This window comes from Propithecus coquereli, unplaced genomic scaffold, assembly GCF_000956105.1.
Source record: "Propithecus coquereli isolate 6110/MARCELLA unplaced genomic scaffold, Pcoq_1.0 Scaffold4, whole genome shotgun sequence".
NCBI classification, from domain to species: domain Eukaryota; kingdom Metazoa; phylum Chordata; class Mammalia; order Primates; family Indriidae; genus Propithecus; species Propithecus coquereli.
This window is the reverse complement of record NW_012149729.1, coordinates 2149418-2170987: the sequence shown is the minus strand read 5'-3', so window position 1 is coordinate 2170987 and position 21570 is coordinate 2149418. Positions and strand designations below refer to the sequence as shown.

Here is a 21570-nt window from a genome sequence, read left to right as displayed (position 1 = left end):
AAAATAAACTACCTTTCTTGGCATACGTGATTGAGAAAATGTGTAATTTGGTACCAGGTTGGTAGGCTTTGGTTAGGTAAAGGAGTGGAAGAAAGAGAGTTGAGTTAATGAAAGGATGCTCAGAGCATATGAACCCATCCATTTGGCTAAAGTTGGGGGTTTGTGTTGGGTATAGAAGGGAGAAAACCTGGAAACACATTTAAGACAAGATTTTTGAAGAATTTGAATGCCAGATTAAAGGATTTGAATCAAATCCCACAAGCAATTAGGAAGCACTAGAAATGTTTTAGTAGAGACATAAGTTGTATTTCTAAATTCCTGAATGGTTTTGGAAAACAGGTGAACATAGGAAAATCAGTAGAAAATCACTGAAACAGGTTTTGTTTGCTGGAATAGAGACTGAATTAAAGTTGGCAGAAGGAATGAAAAGGGATTTAGTTTTGGGAAACACAAGGGAGAGACAGGGATTAACTAACATGTGAAGGGGAAGTGGTAAATTAAAGATAAACGTAAAGATCAATCTAAGTGGTAGAAAAGATGAGGCTGCCAATTTCACAAAGGCAGAAATAGCTGGTATTCAAATTTTCTCTTACTGACCTTTGGACTACTGCTATATCCTTCTGATCCGTTGTCAAAAGACATTTTAAAAAAATTCAGAAGTATTAATGTATAAAATAAGCAGAGGTACTAAAAATATATTCATATTTTTAAAAAAGTAACAAGCTGATTTTTTTAAAATCATGAAAATAAGATGTTTTTCCCCTCTGATTTGATTATTAACATACCGCCCCTTAAGGATATAAATGATTACAGGATGAATGATTAGAAATTTTAATACTTATAAACTATTTACACTCTCCATTCACATCATCAACACTGGTATTTATGAATGTTAAAACTGTGATTTTTAAAAATATTCTGAACACATCAATTAGGCTAAAACAAATTCATTGTACAACCTTCCCCAGTATGGTTCACTTACAATGATTTTCAGATGTTTCAGATACAGTCTACCTAGGAAGCTGTGGCCATGATGTTATATCCTGTTACCAACACCCCATTCAACTAAACTCTAGCTATGACTGTATATAGAGGAGGAGAAAATGCTCTTTTGACCCTTATAACCATACGTTATCATTTATGGAAAGGATGCCAAAATTAAATACACTAATAGACAAGTTGAGACTGCTTCTGAAGAGATTCCTTTAAATAGTTTCTATATTTTCAGACACTATCCGATCCCTCCCCTCTGTGTTCCACTAACACTGATACTGGCCTTTTTGGACCTCTGCCATCTGCCTCCCTGAGCTATTTTCTTCCTCCTTTTGTCAGGGACTTGCAAATGAGGCCAGCTGTGTTGCAATATATGGTAATTGATCAAATTCTTTTGCTACTATTGCCCCTCACCACTGCCATGCTTCTTCCTATTTCTAGTTTATGTAACCTTTGGGTTCCTAAATTTTGTCCTGATTTTGGCCAACTGCCACTCTGAAATCTTTGCCAATCTTGATAACACTCAGTTCATTCTTTTGCTTGCCCCTCTACTCCTCTCCTATACACAGGTCCAGGACTCCTTTTGTCTCCCTAACTAATGATTATAAGAAGATGCTGGTTCCTCTTTTATTTCTCTTCATTATTATTCTTTTTCAGTTGTTGAGGGAGATATTTTCAGGAAGTGTTTTTGAGCCTGTCTAAATGGAAAAAAAATGTGTAAGAAATAGAATTGACAGAATAAATTCTGAAATAAATATAAAATGACTATTTCAAATTCAGGGTCACTATAGTAAAAAGAAAGCAAATGACTTCTTGATTCCATAAAGATAGTATGAACAAAGTTCAAATCTAGAGTGTCATACTTGTTTAATGACTTGAGCAAGAAAATCAAATATTAAACTAGCAATTGCACTAATACATACAAAAAGTACCATTAATTTTAAAGATGCATTGAAAATATCTGTAATTTTATAAATAAGTTAGACGGCATTAGACTGAAATAAAGGGAAAAGTTCTATCTCATTTCTGTCACTTGTCATGAAATAATCTCCAGGTGTTCTTTTTTAGAACCTGAGCTTATTTCTTAGATAAATCATACAAGTTAGTTGCTTAGACATGTTTCAAAGTTCTTATGTAATATTTTCATTTTTCTTCTTTGGACATAGAAGACAATATAAGGTTAGCAAAAAAATAAACACACAAAGAAAAACAGGTGACCTTACTTACAGCCATAATAGCTCTTAAATAAAAACGTAAATTAAAGCCTAACAATGAAGCAAAAGGCCCTAATAAAGAACGTAAATTGTATACACTCGAGGAATCAGTGATGATTTGTACACTTCCATTTTCTCTCAAGCATATTCTTCTGAATAAAGTCAAATGATGTCATTAAAACAAAGATATTATTAATATAGTTCAAGAGACAAAAGTAGGATTTCTGTGAAATCAGGATAAGCTGGACTGCGGCAAATTCAACCTCAGAATATGAATGATCAATATATAGGTTCAGGTACAGGATGTCAAAACAATTATTTTAGACGAGAACATACAGGCAAGTCATTCTAAAAGGTAGGGTTAAAATGAGAAATCAATTTTCTCTGGGAAAGAGCAGACTTGTCTTTTATGTAAGGCCTGGATCCTCCAAGCAAACGCCACCTAGACACAAATAAGATTTTCTTCCCTTTGGTCATTAGACTGTCCCCTAAATTAGTTGGAAATCAAAAAATAAATAATGTAACTTTATTAGAGTGCAGTCATTTCACTTTATGAGCAAACACAATGTTGAAATTTTAAGTATGTGAATGAAGTTTACATAGGTATGATACCCCAGCCCCTAAATGCCTAGCTGGGCTGCTCTCTGGGGAGGTGTGGAGTCACAACAAGGCAGCCACCCTGGTGCTTACCCCATTTTTGCTGCTACAGGATGAACTGCTGTCTCTCCTCTGCAGCAAGAGATGGGGCCAATGTCTTTTATAGCTTTATGATGTAAATTAAACTGGAGAGTTTTATTTATGACAATGTCAAAATTTTTCAATCCGTCCATACATTCAACAAACGTGTAAATAGTCAAGCATGATGCTACACAAAAAGAAATATGAGATTTGTATGGCAGTGGTTTTGCTGAGATTTCATCTTAACTATGGAAAAAAATATGAATTCTTAACTATGAAAAAACTCTATAGTTACATACTCATAAAATCTTTATCCATTTTTTACCATAAAAGTAATCAGTTGCATGCAAAGCTCTGATAGATTGGGGTCATAATGCTTCCACATATTTGTGAGAGCAAATTTAATTTTCTTCTTTTTCCTTTTCAGTTATAGTTAATTGTCATAATAGTCATTTGTCTCATTAATTCCATTTTATTTTGCCTTTCTTTTCATTGAGAAAATAACCTTTGAATTAGGAAAATAATTTTATTTAATAAAAACAGGAATAGTATTTCTGAGTTTTAAGTTAATACTGTTCCTTAGCCACTAGGCTATGCTAAAGTACAGTCCATTCGTTCAAGAACACTTCTATCTCTACGCTACACAAAAAAGCAGGGAAATGAATTCAAAAGCGGGATGTGAATCATTCAACTATTCAAAATCTAGCTGATAATTCATTTCACAGATTTATCTAAGAGTTGGTTTCTATAATGAGTTTATGTGACATATCCCAAAAGAATAAAACAACCCAAGTTTTTGCTAAGTATTTGTCTTGTGGTAATGCCCAGTTTGATTTTGAAAGGATAGAATCATCATTATTCTTATTTAACAACATTAAATATCTATTTCCATTTGCATGTAGTTAGTCCTACTTAAAAAAAAAACTATGAGGTATAGTCGTGGACTGATTAGTTATCAGAAATACGAGCTTTAGATCAAATGCATTTTTACCTCCTGGTTCAAAAAAATCAGGCATTTAAAAATGCAACAGTTGAGAACCAAACACCAATTATTTCATTTATTTTAGGTACTTTTTAATATTAAAATTATACTCTATTCCCTGTAAATTGTGTTTAGAACCTTTTAAGTTTCAATTTGTGAATGTATCTTACTCTCATATTTATTACTTTTTTCTTAAAACTCTAAGGAGAACACTATTATTATTTCCATGATTATTCACACTAATATCTACCTTTGCTGATATACTGTGAGAGGCACTGCGAATCCAAACAGGTCTAAGAAACTTACAGCGCAGCTGGAAATGCATACAAAAATATAGATAACGCTGGTAATATTCAGGGGCAATGCAAGGGCTATAGATAAGTGATAATGAATAAAACAGAGAATATATGTTAAAATAGTTCACATTAGATATATTTGATGCCACATTATTAAAACAGAGGATACGTTTTCACTACTGAAGTCCCAAAGGATTTCAAAGTCTAAAGTGGTCTAAAGATAAAAATCCATAACCCTACAACTTATTGTTTAATCCACTTAACAACTGTAAGAAGAGTTTGTGATATTTTAAAGATAATCTTTTAAAAAAAACTTGGCTTGTCTCTTTTTAAATTAATTATTCATTATAGAATGAATTATTAACAAAACACCATCTAGCTTCCAAACAAAATGATATTAATCTACTATTTCTGTTATATTATTGCTTTGGTGTATGATAGAGTACTTGGAAGAAAGGGTAGCTGCCTTTTTCTTCTCGAACACAATTAAGTAAAGTAAAATTCATTTGTGAAACACTTCAGAAAATTACAAATATAGTTAGGCTATGGGTGAAATCATGTTTTCCATACATATTTATACTCAGGGGTAATATTCAAAATATTAAAAACTGTTACCATATGGGCACTCAGAAACCAGAACAGATGCTATGGCAAAGTACCTCTAACTGTTCCTGCCCATAGGGATCAATTGCTATTACAGCAATATTGAAAACCTTTAATTCTGTTAGATCATGTCAAATATTAGTATTAAAATAATTTTCATTGAATCACTGTTATGGAATATGATATTCTTAATTTAATTTTGCTACATAACTTAGCAGGACAGCATCACCAATACCTTCAGTTCTAGAATTCCTTCACTTTTGACATCATAAACTGCAGATACATGAATATCTGGAAATGCCTGTTGGTACCTCTTTGCAATGGCAGATAACAATTGACGTGACTGAGATATGAAGCATTCCTGGTCTGAATCCTTCAGGGAATTCTTGAGCTTTATGGATCAAATTGAGGGATTATGATACCCCATCTTTAATCTTTCCCTTCATCTATAGTCTTGGGCATAAGCCAACTGCACAGCCATTTGGGGGATCCTGAATTAGTCAAAGAGATGTGATAAAAAACGAATTCTCCTTGAGTGTACAGGCGTGATACCTCCCCTGCCCAAATCAAGTCTAGTAAGGGGGCTGGATTGTCTCACCTGCCCTGAAGCATCTAAACCAAGAAATGGCCAGATTAGAGCAAGGATTTTTGTCTCACTGCAGCTTAAGGCTTCAGAACTTGCCCAATGCCTAACTTCATTTCAGTCTTTGATCCTGGGACGAGCTGAAGAATCTGGGGTTATTATTCACTGTGGTGCTGGCAATGGGTAAACTAAGGGCTATCTTATCCTTCTCCTTACGATAGATAGGTTCCTGTTTCTTACTGTGTCATTTGTCAGAAGAAAAAAGGACTGAGTAAAAAGTGGTAGAAAAATAACTGCAGTTCCTGTGTTCTTTTATGTCTAACTCTGGACTCTACTAGTCTCTAAGCACTTTAGAGCTCTAGTACTTTGTCTAGTCTCAAAGCACTCCATGACAGCTGCACTGAACTTGTCATCATTAACTAAAAGCCCTTCCAGGACTCCTGCCTTTTGTATATGTGACTGACTGGAATGCCATTTTTCCCCACTGTCCACCTAATAAATTCATCTTTCAAGTTTCATTTCAAAAGCTAGGTATCTTGTGAGACTTTGTTGACCTTCCCCAGCAAAGATCAGATATTATATCTGCCAGGCTCCCATTCCTGTCTTCTAGCACATAAATTCACTACCATAACTATTTGTATACAAGTCTAAATCCCTGACCAGCCAGTTCCTCTAAGCCTGCGACAGTATCTTACTGAGATTTGTCCTGGTTGGAAACAAGTAAGTGCTTCATACATGCCCACAGCATAAATTAATGATGGACACGTAGATGGATGCATAACATAAATATTAAATCCCAGGAACTCCATCTGCATTATGAGCTGAGTCACAGTTATACTTTAATTTGCATTACTGCATTGAAGATGCCTAATGTAGGCTACCCAAATTACTGTTTCCTTCTAAGAGCCCACCCTCCCAGGTCTTTTTCTTCTCCATGAGGGTTCTTCTGACATTGCACCTGCTGCCCACCCAAACCAAGAAGCAATACAGTCCTTAGTCCCATCCCTCTGTATTATATACCTTTGGTTGCCTCCTGCCCAGAGCCTAATGCTGTTTTTTTCATCCAAAAAATCCTCCTTATCTTTTGAATCACCTGTTAGGTCTGCCCTAATGTTGGTGATTTAGCTCCAAAGCCAGCAGATTCCTCTCTTTACAAGAACGCACTTTCCTAAGACTGCTACGTTTGTGGCTAAACTCATGGTGAGTCACTTTAGCAACTGCTTCTCTCCACAGTGAGAAAAGTGGTCATATTCCTTTTCTAATGGTTAACACCCCTATGCTGGAATTTGGCGTGGTAAGTCCTAATGTGTTACTGTGAGACAGACCTGGCTTTTCGGAAACTCATTTTGTTGTATTCAAGAGTTCAGAACTGTTTCCTCACCAGCTGCAAGAGACAAAGGATCTTGGCGGTGAAGAACCTTGACTCTGACCCCTGACAGTCCCCAGGAGACAGTCCCTGCACGTCTTGTTTATCTGTCAGCGGCAGTTTCCTCCAGCATTGATTCAGTTCTCATTCGCACATTGGATGAACACTCATATCCCTCCTGTCAAAACTTACATAGCCTTCTGGATTATATCTGAACCACCTTTCAGCTTTTATATATTCTATGTATGTTTAACTATTTCTGAGGACCTCAACATTAGGCTTGTTCCAGCTATTAGTGTATTTTGAAGAATATTTCCTAGAATTTATCTCCATACATTAGTGTTCTTTATCATTATGACTGATGCATAATACCAATACAATCGAGTGGCAATACTGTGCTAGCATGCAGTTATATTAACTAAGTACCCACACATTTAGTTATAAATACATCTATGGGTCTAAAAAATTAAGTAAAACAACCTATAGATGTCAGTTTTTGGGAAAACTCCATGTGAAAGCCTGATATACTGGTTCTCCCACTAACTTGACAAAAATGATAACATAGAAATGAAATTCCATAATTCAGGGGAAAAATCCTCATATATTCACTTACCCACTGTGCTTCATATGTGGTGGTTTATCCATTCGCACTGCCAGTTTGATTTTTAAGTCAGAGTCCTGGCTATTTTTTGGAACTATCATTTGGTGTAATTCAGCTGACTTGGAGCTATTAGAAGTTGGGTATAATATCACCTGGGGAAAAAAAAAGAAAAAGAAAACATTTAAGTGCATGATGCAGAGTGTCTACAGATTGGAAATGAAATATTTTCTATATGTTTTCCTGTTTGAGAAAAATGTATCGACGCCCAAACGTATCTAATAAACCATTTGACTCCCTCCCACCATGCCAGATAGATTTTCAATACAGACTCATTTATTTTTTGACAAATATGTGTTTTCACAGTATCACATAATGAGTTTTCTTCCTGTGTCACTTCATAATGAATTAATACCACAACAAGCTACAGTTGAATTGACATTGAAAAATACTTAATGGATACCTATAATTTGAAGGATACTCTAAACTCCTCAGGGCAAAGCAGTTCTGAAAGAAATATTCTTTTGAAATTACAGATAACATGCTTAAAAAGCCAAACCAATTATTTGAAGCAGCACGGATATGCCTCATGTTTTAATATTTTCATTAAGAAATAGTGTTACAGAAAATCAACTCAATAAGAGATGCCAAAGACTGATCATAGCACATTTTATACTCCAGAGCAATACCAAAGAAGGATTTTCTTCCTGACTATATGTTTTTAAAACTATACAGATGATGTAATGACTGAAACAAAGTAATTACTTTTAATAAAACTGCCAAATTACCAAGTGATTATTTTACATCCCTTCACTTCACAAAGCCAACTCAGGAAAGAAAAGCCCACTCTTCAGATGTTAAGTGCCGTGTACATAAAACAATGTATTTTCCCCTTTTTAGTCAGTGATGACATCTTTCAGACAAATAGGGTGGGGAACCTGTGGCCTCAAGGCCACATGTGGCCCTCTGGATCCCCAAGTGCAGCCCCTCGTCCCTTGACGGGATCCAAACTGAATTTGGGTTCAGTCAAAAGGCCGCACTCAAGAATCCAGAAGGCCACATGTGGCCCCAAGGTGGCAGGTGAAGCCTTAATGGGTATTTTACAATGAGATTATTATAGCCTGAAAGACAAAGATATGAAGTGCAGTGCATTATATTTAAGCCATTCTTTCCTTAAACACATGTGAAAAGTAAATAAACCTGAAGTTTATATGTGAGTGGAAGAATAGAAGGCTAAAATGTTTTTCCCCACAAACAAAATGGATACTTTTGTTATCCCAACATATATTCTTGTACATAGACCCTGAGGCAATACAAAGGGATTGATGAAACTGAAAATTATTTCTTTGTAATCTTTTTATAATTTTACATTAATGTAACAAAACAAAGTCCAGTCTGAAGTTTTCATAGAATGTCTTTATCAGTTTAAGGAGGTTGCCTTCTACTCTCAGATTCTAATAGTAAAATGTTTTTAAAGCATACATGGCAACTCAATTTGTCATTCCGCCCCCTAATCTTCACTTCCATGTATATGTGGAAATTCACCAAGAAATATTCAAGCAAGGCTCTTTCTCTCTAGGAAAGACAACATAGTCATAAAAGCTTCTCAAACTATTCTCAACTTGCAAGATGTTAAATGTATCTACTATTTTGAGACTTTTTACAAGTTCATCCTAAAAGACAGCTATGTTGAGATCAGCATATCTATACCCTTAAGCATATAAAGGACATCCAAGAAAAGACTCAAGTGGCATTTGTGATGTTTTCAAAATTAGGATCATACTCTAGAATTCATTTTGACTGCTAAAATATTCAATGCAATATTTTACAGATTCTTTCTTAAATGACAGTAAAAAAAAATAAGTTGATAGCTTTGGCTCACATCAGTAGACAAAGGAATGTCATTATCAACTTAGAAGGTTATTCCAAAAAAGAATCGAAGACTAAGATAGAGCTACATATCCTCTGTAGCTACAGTTGCTATTTTCCTGACAAGTCTGGAAAGGTTTTCTCTCTTTTTCTCCCCACCCATCTCCCCCCTCCTCACTTTTAAAAAAAAAAATATTTTGGCATGAGCCACCTACAGACTTTATTGCTTTTTAATTCTTCCTTCTATGTTTATATAAAAATTGGTATTATTCCAAACCCTAAAAAGTCTTATACAGAAGGAGAATATTTAAATTAAAACTTCTAACAATTTCTCATTCTGTAAATGCCGATGATAGGTTACTAAATAAGGTCCCAAAAGTAACTAATTAGAGCCAATCCACAAACTAAAGATTTATCCCAATATCAAATACAGTCATTTCTGCCACATTTTATTTTTTTTGGTGTGTATTGCTAACTGAAGTCAGTGGAAGGATTTAGTGCTCAGCTCTGTTCGATTAAATAAACATTTGAGTGCTCACTGCGTGGGGGCACATAAGAATGGCTCAGATCACTCAAAGACCTCATAGTCTTTTATTATCAGCACTCTTAGGTCTGATAATACCACTTCTTCCCATCGTCCTTCTATCCCTAGTGATTTCCTGGTTTTGTTAATTGCTGGGTTTATTCACCATCCTCTGTTTGGCCTCCCTGTTCTATCATATGTGTAGCTAATTCCCTGTGTTAAGTGTCCTCCATTTAAAAGACCTGAAATTGTTTCTGTTTTTCTGGACAGACTGACTGATTAAGGTATAAACACTAGCACATGCAACAAATGCAGGACCACAGATATGAAATCTACTATGTTTCTAAGAGAACTGCCTTGGCAAATAAATCCTGAACTTAGTCTTAAAAATGCCTGTAAAATAGTCTTCAAGTTTCTAAACTGCACAAGCAAAAAGTGATCATATTCCTTTATGTAATTTAACCATGAATAATAATAGACGAGGAAGAAGCTCCCAATGTGTAGAGCCCAAAGGACCACAGAGAATAAAGGACAAAGGAGTTCTTTTCAGAATACATAATACTGGTCTAATCAAGAGATCCTGAAAGCTCCCAGAGCAGGGTGTCTTCACAGTGCCTGCCTGGTAAGGACTTCATCATTGTCATTGGACAATCATTGCTGTGTGTTTCTCATTTTTCCTATTTTTAAGTGGGAAACTTAACTGTGGCTCTCCTGTCCCTGCTGCACTGCTAAATATTGGATTTGTGTTGAGCAGAATAGGGAGGGAGAGTGGAGTAGTAGGCAGTTATCATGAAATTTAGTTCACAGGTTGCTGGGCTGCAAAGAGCCATAGCTAAACCCATGCAGATGCTGGCCCGCCTGTAAGACAGAATGTGACTTTGGGCTGTTTCTCTTGAGTTGAGGTGAATGTATTCTACTACCGTGTGTAGGAGGAAGGGTAACAAAACTATGGCAGATAATCCATCACAAATCATGCTTTCACTAGTATAGAACTGTTGCCAGTAAGCATCTAGTAAGCCAAGGGCTGTGTTTTCTAGCTCCTCTCACATCTAAGTAGGGTAGGAAGTTCTACCTAATGAAATGAGAAAGAAGTGATACATGTCACTTTGGGAAATGATGATTAAAACATAGGTATGCCTTCTTTACCCCTCTTTATTTCTCTGCCAGCCACATGCAGAGAATACCAATGCCCTAGGAAATGAGAGAGCAATAAAATGGAAGAAATCATAGCCCTGACTCATCACGTGGAAGGAAACCACACTTCTATCAGGAATACCCACAGTAAACTGTTACACAGATGATACTGTTTTGAACTACAAGTTGTCACTTGTTTGTTACAGCTTTTAGCAGTATCCTAACTACTGCATTAACACAGTGTTTTCCTTCACAAATTATTCACAAGTAAAATAAGTGCTTAAACAATTGTTTTTCATGACAAGCACTTCCATAGAACTTGGAAGGATGTGATACACCAAATTCAAGGTGGAAGAGTATTTCAGGAAGTGGCCATTGGTGTGTACAAAGAGGTGTGTCTGATGTTGCCAATAACAGTAATTAACAGATTTAACAGATATAAAAATTTACTAAGAATCCTTCTGTATTCTGGGTTCACATCTAAATTAAATTATAGCCCTGTACAAAAGTTAGCTTCTTATATTATTTAGCAAATGATTTTGTTCTTTGCCATTCATTTATCTTGACTTTTCTATACATATTTCTGCTTCTTCTAGTTTATTTTTGTTACCAACACTTCAAATGTCTTGTCAGTTAGCATGACACAAAAAACTTTATGATTTCTTATCTTAAATATAAAGCCAATGTATCCTCTTCATGATGAAATGTTAACAATGCTTGTCATCTTTGCTAAGGTATAATGTAAAATAAAATGATTTTTTAGGCTTTGTTTAAAATTCTGTCAAACTTAATATACAGGAAGAACTAAAACTTAAAAGAATTAAATGTAAAATATACATCTACATACAGACATGTTTAGGTAATATGAGGTTCAGAAGGATCTTTCTCTTAAATTACACTTATATAAGCAGGTGCCTGTATATCATTTCTCTTCTATTGAGATACCTTGATTAAAGCCAAGCCATGTACATTTGTGTGCATATCACATTAATTAAACTTTGTGATCTATGAATTCAAGGCTATCTAAATTTCTAAACTCTATTTCAACAAACACCTGAAAAACTAAAATGCAAAACAGAAAACACTGGGGGGGAAAGCTAGAAAAACAGAGGGGCTACACAGGCTTTGTGGCTAGATAAACAATTCACTGCCTTTTCCCATAAATATCTCTTATCCTAGAGAAAGAGAAAAGATCCTATGATCACTGTAATTGCACTGTATCTTATAATAAAATAATAGAGATATGTATTTGGTACACTTCTAGCTCAAAGGTGGATGCAATCAGCAATTCTTGAACAAGTCAGAATGCCTTCACAGAGGAATTCCTGTTTCATTTGGGAGTCTGAAAGAACACGTAAGATTTGCAAGGCAGACCCAGGGACAGGATGAAAAATAAAGACCTGGGAGCCATTGGAACCAAACACTTTAATAGTGGCACCCTATAAAAGGGCACATAATTCTAATGCTGACATTCTTACCATTACCCTAGTTTCTCAAGCTCTTCCCCCCAAGCTTGGTTGTTGAGCTCTTTCTCTGTTCCCTGGACGTACCCTCAGTTAGAATCAATTGCTTGCCATCAAAAGAACTTTAATCAATACCAATGCTCATTACATTTTCCGACATGGCAATTCTCTTTATGTCCTCAAAAGCTAAGTAGAAGATGCTGTGGGCACCAACTTTTAAGAGTAAGGAAAATAAATTGAGACCAGAGACCAAGGAGGTAGAAGAAAACCAGAAGGATGTGATGCATCGAATTCAAGAGGGCAGAGTGTTTCAGGGAGTAGGAAGTGGCCATTGGTGTCAAATGATGATTAAGAGGTCAAGCATGGTAGGACCTGAAATGTTATTGCTTGGCTGAAAAACAGAAAGGTAACCAGAGATCTCAACAAGAGAAAGTTTAAGTGAGGTGAGACAGCAATAGTTTGAGGGACAAATTCTATTTGACGAAGAGAGGAAGATTTCCTTAAGGCTTCAATTAGCCAAGATCAAGCTGGGCAAGACACAGTGTCCCTGGATAGAAGGGACACTGTATACAAAAACAAGAAGGATGAGGATACAGCCAGGTGGGTTAAAGAGGAAACAGGCAGGTTGTGCTTACGGATGAGACCAGAAAGCCTAGGGATAGACTGTAAAATGTGTTTCACTATGTGGGTACGTTATCATATAGGCAACATGCAGTCAAAAGATGTCGATGAGCCAGAGAATGACTATCAAATTTTCATACTCTTGAGTAAAGAATAATCCCCCTCACTCCGGCAGTATACTGTCTTACAGTAGAGTCATGTGATACAACATGCAGCCAGGTGTTCTCACACCCAACTAAGAGATGAATTGGCCTTAAAAATGCATCTTTAAAACGAAGAAGAGAATGAAAACTTATTAACTGAAATCATATTTCAATATTTGATTAAAAATCCCTTTTGCTGACAGACAGATGGCCTTGAGACAAAGGATATTTTAAGCAAATGCCTCAGGGAACATCTCTCCAGATAAGTAGACCCTATCTCTATGAGAAACCTTGAATTTTTGCGTTCCATTGACATTTCTCTTCCTCATTCAATTCAAAGAGATTTTACAGTTTAGCAAAGATTCATAATAACTGTTCCTTGCGAACCCTTCAAGTATCTTCTCGAGAAGTAGGATCTTGAGATAGTATATATTGTAAAAGGACTACTTGAATTTCCTTCATTTCAATAAATACTTATTTAGTAGAGGTTAATAACAAGCAAATATTTGTTTCAGTATCAGAACACATACAGTGTATGAAGAAGATCAATCAGATGATGTTTCTGAAAGAAATCTATATCCTTCCATGGTAACATTTTCCAGTGTTTGAAGATACTTGGGGTTGCTTAATCTGAATTATTTCTCCTTTGATTTGATGTCGATGCTTCCTCTTCTACTTAGCTGGAACAAAGAACACCTGCTCCCTCTCACTAACACAATGCTCTTTTTGTGTACTGAAAGATTAGCATTAAGTCTTCTGTCAACCTTATTGTCTGTGGGACAAATACAGTTCCCTTTATTTTGAAAGCTGGAAAGAATACTGGAATTTACAATATGAAATTGCTAAAACTCCCAACCTCTTACCAGATGTGTACTTGGCCTAAAAGAAAATCACGTATCTCCTTCCTGCCATACAGTACATCTTTTCATAAAAAGGCTTTTTTTTTACATAATAAAATGAAGTAATAGAGGAAAAAAGGAAAGTATATCTTCAGTATATACTTTTTCCCCCTGACATTAGCTTATTAAAAGATAGAGATTAGAAGTTTTTTTTTTTATTTGTATGATGAGGGGTTGAGGATAAAGAAAAGGAGGTTAAGGTATGTAAATTATTACCATTTTTTTTTTTTTACTGACATTTCTACTTAATAATGAACTAGCATATGAAGGGGCACTTGGCATGCACTTAGCAGTGTCTGCTCCTTGAGGGCAGGTGCTGTGTGCAGTAGATAAGGTAATTCATTTGTGCTACATAGGGCAATTTAAGCCAGTAGTTAAGCCTTTCACTTTTTTTCAGTTTTTATTGAAATCGTATACTTTTAAGGTGTACTGCATGATGTTTTTAATACATAAACACAGTGAACTGATTTACTAGAGTCAAGCTAAACAACATATCCTTCTCTTCACACTGTTACTATTTTTTAAAATATTTCAGCCATTTTTAAAACCATGGCTTCCTTCACATTCTATTGTAGACCCTCACCAAGTATTGATTGGTTGGTTGGTTGGAAAGATGGATGGATGCTTAGACAATTTAAAAAAAGACAAATCTAAAATTGGTACTTCACTGAGATGAAAAGAAAGTAAGTCTTGCCAACTAAAGTAAAATTTAACAACAAAAAATGATGGTAGTAAAGTCTACGATTTGTTTGTCATTTACTTAACCAGTCTCTAAAAATTTATGAAACTCTCATCCTTTCATTTCTGGAATGGGATAGTTACAATACCTGCCTCCCAAAGACACCCATGTCCTAATACTTGTGAGTGTGTTATCTTGAGTGGCAATGGGGAATTAAGGTTGCTAATCAGGAGATGATCAACATATCCAGGTGGGCCCGATATAATCACAAAGTTTCTAAAATATGGAAGAGGAAGACAGAAGAGTGAGTGTTGGAGCGACGTGATGTGAAAAAGACTCGACCAGCCATTGCTGGCTTTGGAGATGAAAGGTGGCTATGAGCTAGAAAATGCAAGCAGCCTCCGGAAGCTGGAAAAGGCAAAAAAAAAAAAAAAAAAAAATGAATTCTTTCCCAGAGTTTCTAGAAAGGAACACAATATTGCTGACATCTTGATTTTAGCCCAGAGATCTATTTTGAACTTCTAGTGCTCAGAATGGTAAGATAATAAATTTGTATTATTTTAAGCCACTAAATTTTGGTAATTTGTTTCCAGCAGCAACAAGAAACTAATGCAGAGACAATAAAAGCTGAGATTTAATCATAAAAGAAAATTAAACTTACCTTTTAAATTTCTTCTGCTACGTGTGTGATTCAAAGCTATTTTTACATAGAGATTTCTACCATTAGCTTTGTTTGCTTAATTTGTGTGTATGCACTTATTTCTCTCACTTTCCTGAAGCATTCTGCTTGTATGAAATCTTTTGAAAATATATAGTTTTCCTCTCACTTTTGTATTGATTAATGTAGTTAAAGTTTTGACTATTATAATAAATCAAAAACATTTTAAAGGTTTAACAATGAGGCTGATTATTTTGGTTACTAGAATGTAAGACCATCAGGCTTACATTTCTAACAAATTTCAAGTTCCATATACCCAAATGATTAAGGATGATTTAGATTCTGAAAGATATAATTAAGTTTGTCAATCACTATATTTTTCATGGTTCAATTAAGGATAATGTTCTTTATTAATCTTTGTGTATCACTTTTATTGCTTGTAAGGTATTCATTTCATACTTCTCCTTAGATGGAGCAATATACTCCAATACAGCTACATCTGTGTTTTTAAAGACTTTTATAGACAGGAAAGCATCATTATTATTCTTGATCTATGCCCCTCAACCATAAATTATAATATGAATAGCAGTAACCTTTATATTTCCTTACCTATACACTGCATGGTAGCTTTATCACGTTTCTTTTTACTAGTCTGGTTATAATAATGCCTGCCATTTATGGAGAACCTTTCAATTGAGTGCTTTGTGAAATTTAAATTAATTCTCACATCACCCTTAAAAGGTAGGCATTATCTTTTTATATAAATAACTTGACACTGAAGTTAAATGAATACCTATGGAAAATTTCTTCAAGAGAACAATAAACACTTTCAATTTTACATCCCCTCCTCAATCCAATATATTATTCCTTTAATTATTTCACAAACATTACAATATCACATTTAGCTTTGTTCTCACTCTTTGGTTATTAACTGCTATAAAAATTCTTAGCTCCAAGTCAATTTCTGTCAGTCCATAACGTATGATGGTAGAATAGAAAGGAGTGGGGTACAATAATATCTAAACTTGGATAATTGTTTCAGTTGTATCTTTAAACTGAAGAGCATGGAACATACAATTACAGAAAAATGTTTTGGGATTAACTAGCTAATTATGGATTACAGGTTAATATTTATATTAAAAACCAAATACAGGTTGAGCATTCCTGATCTGAAAATCCAAAATCAGAAATGCTCCAAAATCCAAAACTTTTTGAGAACTGACATGATGCTCAAAGAAAATGCTCATTGGAGCATTTTGGTTATTGGGTTTTCAGATTAGGGATGCTCAACTGGTAAATATAATCTAATATTGAAATCCCCCAAAAATATGAAGTCTAAAACACTGTGTCCCAAACATTTGGGATAAGGGATATTCAACCTGTACCAACTTGAAGAGTGAAGGGGAATTCTTAGTCTTCATTTGAATAAGAAATCTATGCAAGGTCTAACAGTCACAACCTAACAATTTTCCAAAATATAGGACTAATAAAAACCTTCCCAACTTGTCATTTTATATGTATGCAAATTAGTCAGTAGTCTCTTTAAACAATGCGAAAGGAAGACAGGAGAGTGTGAGGTTGAGAAATCTCTATGATAAATTTTCCTGTGGTCCATAAAACTGAATAAACTCAGAAAAGTACATAATAAGATAGGAGGCTGGTGGGGAATGAAGGTCAGAGCATAAAGAGATTCGTGGCAGAGGAAGAGGAGTTAGGTGACTCATCGGTGGCCTCATGGCTACTATGGCAGACCCAATACCAGAGTTAATGTTTCTTGGAAGCAGGGTTCAACCTTTTCAGTTTGTCATGCTGAACAATCAACTAATTTGAATCTTGTACCTTTGACCTAAGGACTTTTTACTCATAGACTTTATATAACAAAACTAGCACGGAATAGAAGTACTTAGCTTTCTGGTACCACTGCTAAAGGCAACAGAAATAGATAATTTTTTTCCAACTTTATTGAGATAGTTGACAAATAAAAATTGCATATATTTACAGACTGCAACATGGTGTTTTCATATTCACCTAACATAGTTTTGTGTATGTGTGTGTGGTGAGAAGATTTAAGATCTATTCTCAGCAAATTTTCAAGTACATAATATATTATTATAAATTATAGCCACTATGCCAAACAATAGATCTCTGAAATTTATTCATCCTGTCTAAATGAAACTTTGTGCCCTTTGACCAATATTTTCCCATTCCTCACCCCCTCCCAGCCAAGGCTCCTCACAACCACCATTCTACTCTCTGCTTCTATGAGTTTGACTTTTTTTAGATTCCACATACAAGTGATATCACGTGACATCTTTCTGTGCCTGGCTTATTTCATTTAGCATAATGTCTTACAGGTTCATTTGTGTTGTCGCAAATAACAAGATTTCTTTCTTTTTTAAGGCTGAATAAAATTCCATTCTATATTCATCATGGAAATGCAAATTAAAACCACAATGAGATATCACCTCACACCTGTTAGAATGACTATTATCAACAAGACAAAAGATAGTATTGGTGAGGATGTGGAGAAAAGGGAGCCTTGTACACTGTTGATGGAAATGTAAATTAATACAGTGTTTCTGGAAAAACTTGTTTTTCTTCTGCTCATATACCACAACAATCATCAACACAGAAGAAGTCTTCAGTAACCAAACGTGGGGGTTTCTCCACCACACACCAAGCAGCAGACACCACCCAAGTGTCCTCTAATTTAATTCTGACACTATCTATCTAGAGATAGTGTCAGGTCCCACAGACTGAGGGCTGTCTCCAAGACTACCCCAGACCTCAGATACCAGTCTCAAGTCCAGGTCTCAGGAACTTCTGACAGAATGGCTTCAACTTGGGTTCCCGTGACCTTCTCTTTGGGTTTAATTTGCTAGCGTGGCTCATAGGACTCAGGGAAACACATTTAACAGTTTATTATAAGGGAGACACAGATAAAGAGATGCATAGAGTAAGGCATATAAGAAGGGGCACAGAGCTTCCATGCCCTCCCTGGGTGCACCACCCTCCAGGAACCTGCACTTGTTTTGCTATTTGGAAGCTCTTTGAACCCAGTCCTCTTGGGTTTTTATGGACAACGTTGCAGAAATGTGATTGGCCTTCAGGGTATGGGGTGGGATCCTCTCTGGAATGAGAATCTTACGAACACAATCAAAAAGGTGGGGGAAGATAAGAGTCAGCGAGAGTCAGTGAAGTTTAGCAAGATTCTGTTTTCTGAGGTCTGTTCCTGAGGCCTAACACACTCAACATTATAACAAAGACTGTAACAATGGCTATGGGAGTTATGAGCCAGGAACTGTGGACGAAAGCCAATATAGATATATGTATGCATTGTAACACCACATATAGCCATTACAGAAAACAGTATGGAGGTTCCTCAAAAAATTAAAAATAGAACTATCATATGATCCAACAATCATATGGATCTGTGCTACATATCTGGGTATATATCCAAAGGAAATGAAATCAGTATGTCAAAGAGATATCTACACTCCCATTTCATTGTAAGATTATTAACAATAGCCAAGATATGGAATAGTCTAAGTGTCCATCAATTGATAAACGAATAAAATGAGGTGGATATTCTTAAAGTGGCTTTGGATAGCTCCAAGATACACAAGGATTTCTTTTACCAAAGAAGATCTTAGTAATAGACCTGAGGATGTTCTAATCTGCTGTTATCATAAGTAAGAGATGAACTAAACATACTAGATCCTCACTCTTGCCGTAGGATCCAAATTATCCATCAGTCTACAATTGTTCCAGTTTATTTCTCAGGCCTTGAAACAAAAGTGATTCATTCTACTTTCTACCATAACTTTCCATAGGAGAAATGAAATTGAATTAGGCAAATTTTGGAGATTTATTCATTTGTTCATCCATCCTTCCAACATTAATTGGACATGTATTGTGAGTCAGAAACTGCTAGATAGTTGCTGTTGCTAAAATGGGTAACACATCCTTGCCCTTACCCTAAAAGGGTAAGGGATAACAACACAGTTGATGCCACTATGAACTTGAAAAATTTACTTTGTATCTCTATGTGCCATAGTTTATCTGGAAAATGAACAGATTGGACTAAATGAGCTCCAGTAGCCTTTTTAACCCCAAATTGTACTAACCAATAAAATAGAAATGGCCTAAAGCAACAATTAGTCTCATTTCTTAATTATAAAATATATCAATTATATAAAAAACTAAAAGAAATCATTTAATAGATTTTTTTCAAAATTCAGCTGAACATAAAATTTAAGTTTCATTTACTTAGAAAGTATATTTTGCAGCTAACTCAGTCCCTTTAGTACCTTTAAAGGTAAACAACCTCTAATTATAATCAGCTCTATGAACAAACACAAAATGACCTCCTCCCAAATGTGTTTTACCTGTAGCTTTCTTATGTTTTGGATTCCAAGGCCAGTAGGGATTGACGACCAGAACATTATAATCTTTCTGTTTAGCTAAGCTTTTTATCTTTTGAGTAGCCTCCCAGATATGGCAGATTCTTTGCAGGATAACAATGCTGAGACTCACCCACCATCCATCACTGATTGACTTTTGAATAAGATATCCTGCTCATGTTGCTTTCAACACAGTCTGCCCCAATACATGCGGCCATCATTCTGAACCCCTATAAAAACCTCTACCCTCAGTTGGTCAGGAGATGGAGTTGAGGCAGTTCTCCCATATCCCAGCTCATGTCATCCATAATAAATTCCCTTTCTTCCCTGGCAATCCTTGTTATCTCAGTAATTTGTTTCTGCACAGTGAGCAACTGGCCCTTGGCCAGAACCTCCTTGTGGGTTTGGTAACAAAATTATACACCCTCCCACCCCCAGATCCTTAGCTTTTAATTTACCCATAAAGAAAGTCACTATTTAGGCTAGGTTATTTGTTTTATTTAATATTTGTGGTCCTAAGCATTATAAAAGCATTGACTTTGACGTTATATACACATGCAAGATACTCCTATGAGCTTACGCAATATCCCCTTTTTCCTTCCTAAAACAAGCTTGATTTTGTTCAAAGCAGCAATTAGTTAAGATACAGATACAATCTCCTAAGCCTTTCTTATACCTAAAGATGACAATGTGACATAAGTTTAAAAGATAACTAACCATTTAAACAGACGTAAAAACAACGTAACATGGGTTTGTAATGTGTAAAAGTAAAACCTATAACGACCGACAAGAACCCAAATGATGGGAGGGGAGAAACAGAGGTATAATATTGCAAAGTTCTTAAACTATACCTTAAGTACTATAATATTACTTGAGGTTAGACTGTGATTGAGCTAAAGCAACACCTAAACTAACAAGACCATTGTCTCTAATAAGCCAACAATGAACCAAAAATGGAATCTTAAAAAATAATTAATCAAAAAGAGCGGAAAAGAGAGAACAGATTAAGAACAGATGAGAAAAAAAAACAAATAGCTAAATGACAGATATAAGCTTAACCATATCAAAAATCACATTGAAATATAAATAATCTAAATACTCCAATTAAAAGGCAGAGGTTGTCAGACTGGATAAGAATGAAAGACACAATAATATGCTATTTTAATAAACAAAATGTAATTACAAAGAAACAATTAAAGGATGGAAAATATATAACATGATAACCCTAGTACTAAGAAAGCTCAGGTGGCTAGAATAAAGTCAATTTTAAAAGCAAAGTATATTACCAGTGATAAAGAAGTTCATTTCATTATGACAAATGGGTCAATTAACAGAGGAAATAGTGACTCTAAATATTTATGTACTCCATAACAGATTGTCAAGAAACATGAAGGAAAAAAATGATAGAACAAAACTAGAGTCAGAGAGTTCAATACAAATCCCTCAAAAACTGATTTTAGAATGTAAATAGAAAATGAGTAGAGATACAGAAGATCTGAACAACTTTAACTATCTGCCATTTGTGAAACACTCAACTGAATGATAGAAGAATATAGTCTTTTCAAGTGCAGAAGGAACATTCGTCGAATGGATCATATTCTGGGGTATAAATCAAGCTTTGATAAGTTTTAAAAGGATTAAAATCATATAATATAAATTCTCTAAATGCCACAGATTTCCATTAGAAATCAATGACAGAAAAGACTCTGGAAAACCCTCAAATATATGGACATTAAATAATGCATTTCTAATAACCCACAGGTCAAAGAATAAAGCAAAGCAAAAGTTAGAAGGTATTTTGAACAAAACAGAAATGAGAAAAAAAATTTATGGGATGTCACTAAAACAATATTTGTATGTGGGGG

At 35.2% G+C, this 21570-nt stretch overlaps 1 protein-coding gene across 1 annotated transcript in view; it reads right to left on the bottom strand.

Annotated features, from left to right (window-relative positions):
• The window catches only part of CADPS2 (Ca++-dependent secretion activator 2), a 645614-nt gene that overhangs the window by 234179 nt on the left and 389865 nt on the right, over positions 1 to 21570 (bottom strand). The window contains exon 7 of the mRNA XM_012652730.1: positions 7329 to 7468. Coding sequence (XP_012508184.1) covers positions 7329 to 7468 — 140 coding nt within the window. The remainder of the gene's footprint in view (positions 1 to 7328; positions 7469 to 21570) is intronic.